This window comes from Equus caballus, chromosome 11 (assembly GCF_041296265.1).
Source record: "Equus caballus isolate H_3958 breed thoroughbred chromosome 11, TB-T2T, whole genome shotgun sequence".
NCBI classification, from domain to species: Eukaryota; Metazoa; Chordata; class Mammalia; order Perissodactyla; family Equidae; genus Equus; species Equus caballus.
The window spans coordinates 14,088,866-14,101,000 of NC_091694.1; the positions used below are offsets into that span (position 1 = coordinate 14,088,866).

The 12,135-nt window shown below is 40.3% G+C and overlaps 1 protein-coding gene across 35 annotated transcripts in view; it reads right to left on the reverse strand.

Annotated features, from left to right (window-relative positions):
• Positions 1-12,135, reverse strand: part of HELZ (helicase with zinc finger) — a 176,829-nt gene that overhangs the window by 50,500 nt on the left and 114,194 nt on the right. For all 35 annotated transcript variants that reach the window (XM_023651614.2, XM_023651612.2, XM_070225659.1 and 32 more), the window contains 1 exon segment: positions 8,691-8,895. In XM_023651614.2, the coding sequence (XP_023507382.2) occupies positions 8,691-8,895 (205 nt within the window).

Sequence of the window (12,135 nt, forward strand, 5' to 3'; positions counted from 1 at the left end):
AGTTAGCTCAGGGCTAATCTTCCTCAAAAAAAAAAAAAAGAATTGTAGTTGGTCTACTAACCCAAAGAGAATGTTCAGTGTATGGTACTAGCTATAAAAAACAAACTTCTGAGGAGTAGAGAAGTGATAAGGAAAGCAGACAGAAGAAAGCAGAAAAAGTGAAAAGGAGAAAATAGCAGACAGCAGAGATGGCAGGAGCAGGTGAGAAGATCAGAAGCATAACCAATTAGAAGTGACAACTAGAGCAGCCAGGGGCACATACACTGACAGAAGAAAGGAGAGCTAGTGACAGAGGCAGAAGATAAGATAGTTCCAAGAGGGTAACAAACCCTTTAGATTTCTGAGCCTCTAACAACCCATCAACCAGGGGCAATTGTGTAGCACACGAGAAAACAGTGATTTAGTCAGTGCAGTAGGCAGAACAGCCCCACAAAGATGTCCACGCCCTCATTCCTGAAACCCATTGATATGTCACATTATGAGACAAAAGAGACTGCAGCTATAATTAAAGTTATGAACTTAAAATAAGGAGATTATCCTAGATTATCTGGGTAGACCCAATCTAGTCATATGAGCCCTAAAAGCAGAGAAATGTCTCCAGTTGGAGTCAGAAAGATGTGGCAGAAGAGGAAGTAAGGGACGTGGCAGAAGGGGACATCATAGAGATTCCAAGGGTAAGAAGGATTAAACGCACTGTTGATGGCTTTGAGATGCAGGGGCCACATTCAAGCACTGGAGAGAAGCCTCCAGAAGCTAAGGATGGCTCCACTCCCAGCTGACAGCCAGCAAGGAAAGAGGAACTGCAGTTCCTCAAACAAGGACCTGCATTCTGCCAACAACCTGCATGACCTTAGATGGAGATTCTTTCCAGAGCCTCCAGAAAAGAGCCCAGTTGGCCAACACCCTGATCCTGGCCTTGTGAGACCTGGAGCCAAGAAACCAACCAAGACCACCTGGACATCTGACCCAAAGAAACGTGAGATAATAAATTTGTGTTGTTGTAAATCGCGAGGTTTGCGTTAATTTGTTATAGCAGCACTAGGAAACCAATACAAAGAGTAACCAGTCTAGGGCAATCCTATACTGTAAAGCTGGAAGCATGCCAGACAATATACATGAGCACTCTGGGTGCTGTGTGACAGACTAAATTAGAAAGCAACTCTGGAGGCCAGTGCCTGTGGCCTAGTGGTTAAGTTAAGTGTGCTCCACTTCGGCAGCCCGGGTTCTGTTCCTGGGCGTGGGCCTACACCACTTGTCTATCAGTGGCCATACCGTGACGGCAGCTCACACGCAAAACAGAGGAAGACTGGCAGCAGACGTTAACTCAGGGCTAATCTTTTTCAGAAAAAAAAAGGTAACTTTGGGCCGATCACATAAAAAGATAGTGGTATATCGACAAGTATAATTCAGCACTCTGTACAATTTTATATAGGAAAAACTCCTCTAGGACATTTCAACTTAGCATGCAACTGTGAAGTAGTAAGTGTACTAGGTCTATACAAAACATGCAATGTTTGGTTGCTTCTAAACAAAATAATAATGTAGCAGTAAGCTAGAGCTGACTCTGTATAAACTTCATTCCACGGTGATAATGCCAAACTTATACTAATAAATCTTCGAAAGTATGTGTACCTTTGGTAGAATGCTAGTTAATGCCAGGATTTTTATAAGCAAATGTAGCCAAATCATCTATTTTTGATGACTTTTTACTCAACCATTTATTCATTCAAATATTTACTTTTTCATTCACTCATTTTTGCATTGTTTTCCACTTACTCATTTTAAAAATGTTTATGAGGACCCACCATATGTCCACCCCTGACTGGGCACTGAGGTTACTGAGGTACACGAAACTGACACATTTTCTGATGTCTGGACAGTGAGACACAACATAAGCAGCTAGAGATAGACAGTGAAAAACAACTCACAAATGAAAATCTATAAAATAATGCAATAGTCTTTTCAGAGGATCAATTTGTCAATATTTTCTATCCACTGAATACTTCTTACAGGGTGTGCAAATGAATCTGTTTCATTTTAGCAAAGCTTCCAAATACTGCTCCCCACATGTGCCCAGGAGTTTAAGCAAAATGAAGACAAGCACATTGTTCTTCTATGTGCTAATTCTGCAGGCACCCATGGAACAGACACTTTACTGTAAATGAGGCCTAAAGAGAGTGAGGCAATGAAGTGTTAGCTAGGACTACCTGTTCCTCCATCCCCTAACATTCTGTACCCTCGTGAAACCTAATCACAAAACTGTTGTCTTCGTGAGGAGAATAAAGTTACTCGGTTGCTAAACAGCTAGGGTATGTCTTTTGCCAAACATAGCCCTGAGGAAGTAGATCCTGGATCATTTTTAACCACCATCCAGCCTTCTAATGACTTCATCTACATGAAATCCTATTGGGAGTTTAAATCTTGGTCTAACATTAACCATACTAATTTTTAATATTCCTTACCTACAGAACTGTGTTTAAAAGTGTGTTAAACATTAAACAGATCCAGGATGGCAGTGTGAGTAGTCTTCTTTGTCTCTCCCCCTTTGAATCTACAACTAATTGGACATTCATCGCTTAACAAAGGATATCCATATAGCATCTCAGACGCCTGAGAGACCCACGCTGCTATACATCAGAAGGCGGACGGACTTCCCTCCGGGAGGAGGTGGAGATAGGTGAAAACTCTCCAACCCTGACCCCCGAACAGCCTAGTACCTGCAAGCGGCTTTCTTCCAGCAGACGCCCCCAGAACATCGCCACACACCAAGAGCTGGAGGGAGCGCACACCAGAGGAGCAACAGTGGAAACAGGTGACCAGAGCCCTACCTAAGCCCCCTGCAATTACACCTAAGCCCAGAGGGAAGCTCCAGTGTTACACACCAGAGGCGGCAGGGAAAACCCCTACCCGCCATTAGCAGAGAGGCCCCGCCTAGCATCCACAATGCCAGGAGGCTCCCAGAGAGAATCCCCAACAGGGCAGCAGCCCGCCAGCTGCCGCCGCCGGTCTCACGGACTGCAGCTGTTGCCCAATCCGGGCTCGGGACTACCGGAGATCTCCTGGGAGAGGACTGGGGCTGGGTGGAGCTTCAGCGGCCGGCTCCACAGCCCGGGGGGAAACTCCAGAGTTCCATCCGGGTAGCAGGCAAAGTCTCTACCTGCCATTAGCGGAGAGGCCCCTCCCAGCATCCATAACGCCAGGAGGCTCCCGGAGAGAATCCCAAACGGGGCGGTGGCCTGCCAGCTGCCACCGCTGGCCCCACTGACTGCGGCTATCGCCCGGTCAGGGCACGGGGCTACTGAAGATCTCCTGGGAGAGGTCTGGGGCTGGGTGGAGTTCTGGCAGCCAGCGGCCGGCGGCATGGCCCAGGGGGAAACTCTGGGCTTCCGTCCTGGCAGCAGGCATAGCCTCTACCCGCAAATAGCGGAGATGCCCCGCCCAGCACCCACAGTGCCGGGAGGGTCCTGAAGAGGAGAATCCCAGGCAGGGCAGCAGCCAGCCAGCTGCCACTGAACTCAAGGTCTCCGGCTATCCCCCAGACAGGGCAAGGGGCTCCCCGAGATCCTGGGGGAGAGGACTGGGGCTGGGTAGAGTTCCAGTGACCCAGCTCCATGGCCCAGGGGGAAACTCTACAGTCTCACAGCAGCCTCAGCGAAAGCCTCTGCACAGCACTAGTAGAGAGCACCCACCCGGCAACCACAAGGCTGGAAGACCCTGGGACAAAAGTAGCATAGCTAGGTGAGCTAACCACAGACTGCAGAAGATGCCCATAGCTCTGCTGTGACCCATAGTGGACAAGTGAGATTTTGTGGGTGCCGACAGTGACAGAGCTGCAAATATAAGTGATCCTGCCCCTGGCCACTGGGAAAGCCCATAACACCGCTGCAGACCCTAAGGAGGGAGCACGTCTAGGTGGTCTGCAACAGTAGGCACCAGCAGTCTGAAGTCCCCTTGTGATGGCCCCCATAGCTGAAGAGGGAACCCACAGGACCACTGTGACTACGAGGAGGGGCCCAGGCCCAGTTAGCAACAGCTGAGAGGGTTCCTGGTTGGTGCAGTATAAACAGCTGTTCCCCTACCACACCAGTAGAAACAAGTGGAAGCAGTAACTAAACTCTATCTCTATGTGGAGGCACAAATCTACACCATCAAGCAATAGGAAAAAATATATTAAATCTCCAGAACAGAAGGAAAATGACAAATACACAGAAAACAATCCCAAAGACAATGAAATATATAACCTAAATGATGTTGACTTCAAAACAGCCATCATTAAAAAACTCAATGAGTTAAAAGAGAATTCAGATAGACAACTCAACGAGTTCAGGAGCTATGTCACAAAAGAGTTCGATACTATAAAGAAGAACCAAACAGAAATACTGGAAATGAAGAACACAATAGAGGAGATTAAGAAAAATCTAAATGCACTGAACAGTAGGGCCGATAATATGGAGGAAAGAATTAGCAATTTGGAAGATAGGAATACAGAAATGCTGCAGGCAGAGGAGGAGAGAGAACTAAGACTAAAAAGAAATGAAAAAACTCTCCAACAATTATCTGACGCAATCTACAGATTCAAGGCTATCCCAATCAGAATCCCAAGGACATTCTTTACAGAAATTGAACAAAGAATCCTAAAATTCATATTGGGCAACAAAAGACCGCAAATTGCTAAAGCAATCCTGAGTAAGAAAAACAAAGCCAGAGGCATCACAATCCCCAATTTCAAAACATACTACAAAGCTACAGGGATCAAAACAGCATGGTACTGGTACAAAAACAGGTGCACAGATCAGTGGAACAGAATTGAAAGCCCAGAGATAAAACCACACATCTATGGACAGCTAATCTTTGACAAAAGAGCTGAGGGCCTACAATGGAAAAAAGAAAGTCTCTTCAACAAATGGTGCTGGGAAAACTGAACAGCCACATGCAAAAGATTGAAAATTGACCATTCTTTTTCACCATTCACAAAAATAAACTCAAAATGGATCAAAGACCTAAAGATTAGGCCTGAAACAATAAGTCTTCTAGAAGAGAATATAGGCAGTACACTCTTTGACATCAGTTTCAAAAGAATCTTTTCGGACACTATAACGCCTCAGATGAGGGAAACAATAGAAAGAATAAACAAATGGGACTTCATCAGACTAAAGAGCTTCTTCAAGGCAAGGGAAAACAGGATTGAACAAAAAAAAGCCCACTAATTGGGAAAAAATATTTACAAGCTACTTATCCGACAAAGGGTTAACCTCCATAATACACAAAGCACTCACACAGCTTAACAACAAAAGAACAAACAACCCGATCAAAAAATGGGCAGAGGACATGAACAGACACTTCTCCAAAGAAGATATAAGTATGGCCAATAGACACATGAAAAGATGTTCATCATCACTAATCATTAGGGAAATGCAAATCAAAACTACACTGAGATATAACCTTACACCCATCAGAATGGCTATGATTAACCAGACAGGAAATAATAAGTGTTGGAGAGGATGTGGAGAGAAGGGAACTGTTACACATTGCTGGTAGGAGTGTAAACTGGTGCAGCTACTATGTAAAACAGTATGGAGATTCCTCAAAAAATTAAGAGTAGACCTACCCTTTGATCCAGCTATTCCACTGCTGGGTATTTATCCAAATAAGTTGAAGACACAAGTGCATAAAGATACCTGCATCCCTATGTTCATCACAGCATTATTCACAATAGCCAAGACTTGGAAGCTTCCTAGGTGCCCATCAAGGGATGAGCGGATAAAGAAGATGTGGTATTTATACACAATGGAATACTATTCAGCCATAAGAAAGGATGAAATCTGGCCATTTGTGACAACGTGGATAGAACTTGAGAGTATTTTGCTAAGTGAAATAAGTCAGAGGGAGAAAATCAAATACTGTATGATCTCACTTATAAGTAGAAGATAAAAATAACAAACGAACACATAAGAGACAGAGATTGGTTTGGTGGTTACCAGAGAGGAAGGGGGAGGGAGGAGGGTGAAGGGGGTGACTAAGCACACGTGTGGTTAATGGATCGTAATTAGTCTTTGGGTGGTGAACATGATGTAGTCTACACACAAATGGAAATATAATGATGTATACCTGAAATTTATATAATCCTATAAACAATGTTACCACAAAACAAACAAACAAACAAACAAAAAAGTGTGTTAAACATTAAGAAAACCTGGGGGAAAACTGTATGGCTTAGTATCACATTTTCAGAAATATCAGCTTTTCTAGCAATGAAGTAAATTCCCCTTCATCAAAATATTCCAGGACATAAAATAAAATATCTGGGATTTGTTTCAAAATCCTCCAGTGTGTATATGGGGGGTGGGGGACTGTAGATGAAAAAGAGTAAGACTAAGTTGATAATTAATGAAGCTGGATGACAGGGAATTCATTATACTATTCTCTCTGCTTATGCATATGCTTAAAGTTTTCTACAATAGAAAGTTAAGTAAAAGAGGACTCGTACAAATTCAAACCTCAAAACAATTTAAGGGAAGTAAAAGAAAATAGTGGAGAGAGGAGGGAGATAAGGTGACAAAAACAACCTTTGGCTCCCTATACATCAGTTATTTAAAATTATTGATTATTACAAACGATATAAATAATCAATAATTTTAAATAACCAGCTATATAAATAACTTGGTGAACCACTATGTTACTGACATAGAAACATAAGAGATGATATTCATTAGATTAGTAAACAAGATTTTTTTTAAAAACTAAAAAAGAAAGAAAGATGGCTGCTTCGGCCTTTAATTGCACAATCTTCTCATTGAAAAAAAAAAGCCACACTACACTCTACCGGATGCATTATAACCACTATTCACTTATTAGATACTTACTCAGCACCCACTATGTACAATGAGGGGGGCTAAGAACTAGGGGTCATCAAAAGTATATAGAATAAGATTTTTGTCTTCAGGGAGTTTATGGTTTTGGAAAAGCAAGTGGATTCAACATATAATTTCTTTACCCTTAAGCAAAAACAAAAAGCAAATTGCAGGATCTTGCTTAGGGTCAGTACATATTTGGTAGCATGGCTTGAATCTAGCTGCATGTAGAGTACATTAATTGATGCTTACATTGCTCAGTTAAGAAAGTATGAAGAGTTTACTGTATTTAAGAATGTGCAAAGGATATAATGATTTTGCAACTTTTTAAATAAAAGAATAAAATTTAAAAGCTTCTAACTGGGTTCCCTACTTTTCACATATCCTAAGCTACCTGCTGTTCCCCATAAGCTTGTTCTCTTATACCTCTCGCCTTTTGTATAAGCCCTTTTTAAGCTTCTTCACTCATTCATCTAAAAAATGCTTCTAAGCAGTTATGATGAGCCAGATGTTGTTCTCGGCACAGAACTAGAACAGGCTAGAGCAGTAAATAACAGAGGCAAAAATCTCTGTCCTACTGGAGCTTACATTCTAATTTTTGAGATGTCTCCCCAGTCTCCCACTATCTCCATCCACTCAGTGGACTTCTAGACAAGAGCTCCATAGTGGAAACTGCCTTGAATCCACCTCTTCCTCTCACCATCACCTCTCCAAGATTTGCCACAAAGTGACTTGGGGGCGAACTTGCTTATCTCTGCTTCTCTAGCACCTACCATAACAGCTGGCACATGGAAGAAACTTAACTGTTTGATAGATAAGTTCATTATTCATTTCTTAATAGTTTAAGCTTTAGAAATCTAGAAGATACATTTATGCAAAATGCTTAACCCTCTAGTAATCTCAAATCACTAAAGCATAATTGCACATTAGGTCCATTTTTATTAAACTAAGAATATACAATAGCATATTAACACAGAAAGAAGCTCTCTTTTCAGCTTATTATCTATTTAGCTAAAAGATTTTCAAGATATTAAACCATTAATTATTGCTTACACAATAGGTTTTACACTTTTAAAATGAAGCCCAAAACTGATATACTCTCTTAATTCATGTCAGTAAGTTTAATACCATGCTGATGACTATAAATACACCAACAAAACACCAGAACAAACACTAAACGTGCCATTCTCATAACTTTCTTTTCTAGATAGTTAAGCGCAAGCATTTTTTTCAGGCACTTTAGCATATAAACCAGCTGTCTCTGCCCAAAATAACGATGGTTCACAAGTAGCAATGGCCTTGACTCCCCCACCTCCACTCCCAATGACTGGACTACTACTCATACAACAAATACTGGTCAAAATCAACTAAAAGTAATCTTCAAGAAGTTCACCAAATTTCCTTACTCAGCAACAAAGGATTAGAACAATTTTCTTTATACAAATATTATTATTATAATATTACTCCTTATAAAAAATACGCTATAAGGGCATGCTTTTAATAAGTGTGATACTCTTTTAAACTGCTTTGTTTTATTCACTTCTCGCTAAAACAAGTGTATCAGTAGAGAGGACTGGGAGGTTATATTATACAAAGGACACCAGAAGTAATCAGGTACTTGAAAACTTTTTAAGGATGACTATGACATTCAGCATGGCTAGACATCACACTGTATTTTCACTTACATGTCCAGACTAGACAAGCTCCTTGCAGAAACTGCTTGCCGCCAAATGTAACCTTCAATTCCAACACTTAAAGAAACTTGCAGCCCAATAAACCTTTGACACTTCTGTGCAGTTCTCTCCCTTTAACCTCTTCAATTTCATTAACAGGCTTTACCTTGGGGGGTGATTGCTGCAGCTTGTTGGTATTTCCTGAATGCTGCAGTCTTAGAGCCCGGGGGATAAATTCAGGTGCCAGTGGATTCAATACATATGTCTTCTTTAGTTCTAAAGCCTCTAGCTGAGCTTTGATCTGTTCAAACGTGATTCCATGTAGGCTATTATTTTCATGACACAGGGCAATAAATCGCTCCCAAAATTTCCTACAAAAAAGATTTAGATCAGTTTACAATTTCAGTGGATGAGATCACAGAAATGAACATAAGCAACTAAAGATAATTTCAAATTTCCTCCCCCCAACCCAAATCCTTAGATCCAATATTCATCTGACTATGATTTGGGTACAATCTTTCCATCAGATTACAAGACTCCAGAAGTTTGATTCTGAAACTATAGTCGTGTCTAGCACTGCGGAACATACAAATTATGCTCTCAGTTAATTTTAGCTGATCAATGCAAGTAACATGGTCAATGCTCAACTATGGACACTAATTCAAAGCGATGGTTTTTGTTATCCACATAGCAAGTAAAGATTTCAAAACTGATAACTCATTTTACAGAAGATTTGTACTTCTGGGCATACTCATGTACAGTATACAATATCCACACATGCACATATATAAATTAAACTAATTTGAATTATGGGCTCAAAATAGCCTGGTGCTAGACGACTAAGAAAGCCGACTCAGGACATAAAGCTGAGCCACAAAGTAGATAATCCTTATGAGGATTCTTAAAAAATAACTAGCTACTCCTATATTTTTCTCTTACTTAACAAATGCTTGTCACAAGCACAACTTTTAACATTGACTAAGTTAAAAGAGTTAAATTAATTATGAAAAATACAGGAAGTTGGAATGTTAATTTTAACGTTGATTATTCATCTCCTAATCAAATTAATAAATACTAAAGGAGAAAACTACTTTCATAACTTGTTGCAGTGGTATACTGTTATTTCTAAAGTTCTGAAAATTGATCTCCAAATATTAAAAATATTAAATACATATTACAAAAGACAACATATAAAAAGTTTTAAATTTTTAAATGACTGTTATAAACATGCATACCTATCTTTAACAGAGGTTCAAATAATGTTTTATTATGCTATAAAAGATATGTAAAATGATTTCTTCCCAAGTTGGTATCCTTGTGTCCAGGTGGACAGCAGATAATCAAGATGGCTTTAAGAAGCATAAATGAAAAGGTTTTAATATAAAGTACATGAATGGGAAATGAGTTATTAATATATTCATAAAACTTTGCAGAGTTTAATTTCAAACTATATTTCTCTTACATAGGCCTTCTACCATCTTTCCTAATTTTTTAAAGATGAGTTTAAGAAATGGATTCAGAAAAAATTTCAGGCCTATTTGTCAACAAGAGGAAAAGTAAAAAATGATACAAAATATTAAATATGCATTTCTGACAGATGTAAAGGCTAACAGGACAGTCACTCAGTTACAGAAAGTATGTGTTGCTAAGAAATGCACACTAAAAGTTGCCCTTTATTTTTACTCTTAAGAACCCTTTTGAAGGAATTGAGTTCTTTTCTCATAGTCTGACAGGTAAAGGAGGATTATTTTTTTAAAAACTGGTTTTTAAAAAATTTATTTTATTTTTTTATTTTTTGAGGAAGATTAGCCCTGAGCTAACATTTGCCACCAATCCTCCTCTTTTTGCTGAGGAAGACTGGCCCAGAGCTAACATCCGTGCCCATCTTCCTCTACTTTATAAGTGGGACACCTGCCACAGCATGGCTTGCCAAGAAGTGCATAAGTCCGCACCCGGGATCCGAACCAGTGAACCCCACCCAGGCCGCCAAAGCGGAGCATGCCAACTTAACTGCTGCGCCATAGGGCCGGCCCCTGGATTATCTTTAATATAGCACTCAGGATCTAAAATCCACAAACTTTCCCACCCTTTTGATTAAAAAAAAAAGCTGCAATATTCAACTGTATTCTACATGCTGTATCAAAAGGAAGTTTCTTTTGGTCTAACTGATAAGGTATCAGTTTCAGAGAGTGGTATTTCATATTTGCATTGAACTTCAAGAAAGGGCAAAACAAGGAGAGAATGGATTGGCCTTTACTCTAGATTAGTTTTTAATATCAATTTCTTATAACATATTTTCATTTCCAGCTTACACAGCCAAAATGTTAGCACTTGCTCTATTTTCAATCTCTTTTTTAAACTCCACACACCTGATCCAACACTGTCCTCACTGATCTCAACAGCACTGAACAGGAGTTAAAGTAACATGGAGTTCAGCAGGACCTTCAAACAACTTCCCATTTCACAAGAAGCTAGTAGCTTAGTGACAGTCTTTGTCTGTAAGATCCCAGGGATCTCAAAGAAACAGCCTTTGAGCTAAAGGACACCATTTCAGAAGTAACACTAAAACACTTAACATAAATTAATCAAATTAAACTAGTTCCAAAAGTAACCTGAAATTTCCATTTTAAATCTCACTTGTCTCGATTGCCCCACGGATAGAGCAAAATGGTCAAGCGCATGGATTCCAGACTACACAGCCTGGTTTCAGTCGTGGCTCTGTCACTCAGCAGTGGCGTAATTTCAGGCAAATTACTTAAAGTCCCTTTGTACCTCAGTGTCCTCACATGTAAAATAGGGCAGCAACAGTCTTATTATCACACCTTATTACTGAAAAGAGTTTTATTTCTCAGTTTTAAACTTCCAGAGAAATGTACTTTTTCTTCAAAAATTCTTAGTTTTAAAGTTAAAAACTTCCCTTTTTTCTCTCTTTGTGAAGGCTTTCAAAGACCATTCAGACTGCCCTTGAACTCCCCAACACTTCAATGAAATACTATGCACGGCACTAGAAGGCATTTCTGAACACGTAACTGGAAGATCCTTGAGAACCCGAGCACACTCAGAAGGAAGACAAGAATTCACCACTGTGGTTCTGTAAAGGCTTCGCCCACTCTCAGCCCTCTCCCTAGAATGGTAACATATTATTATGTCAACAATTTGTTTAGTAATGTTGGTTAGTGAACTCAAGTGTGTCTCTACATTGTAACCTTACTTTTAATCACTGCATGAACACAAACTGTGCTTTTGTTTTTATGCTAACCTTGCTTCTAGGATCACTGATAAATCACTGAAAAATCACTTGGGGTCCTTAGGTCATAGAGAGAGAGTGTGAGTGTATACATACACATATACACACATCTATACACATATGTGAAACATGTTTCTCTCTCACTGAGTAAATGGAATTTGCTAATGAGGAAATTCACTCAAAGGAAGACCTTCTCCAAACACAATGGCTTGGAGAAATGCATCACTCCCCTCTATGCCTCTCCCCACCCAGTGCAGATTTTCATCACTTCCTGGGAAAGGTATGGGAACCAACCCAATGAGAAGAGCTCGGATCTGGAAGTCAACCTGATATCTGCTGGACTGAACCACTTAACGGCTGTGTG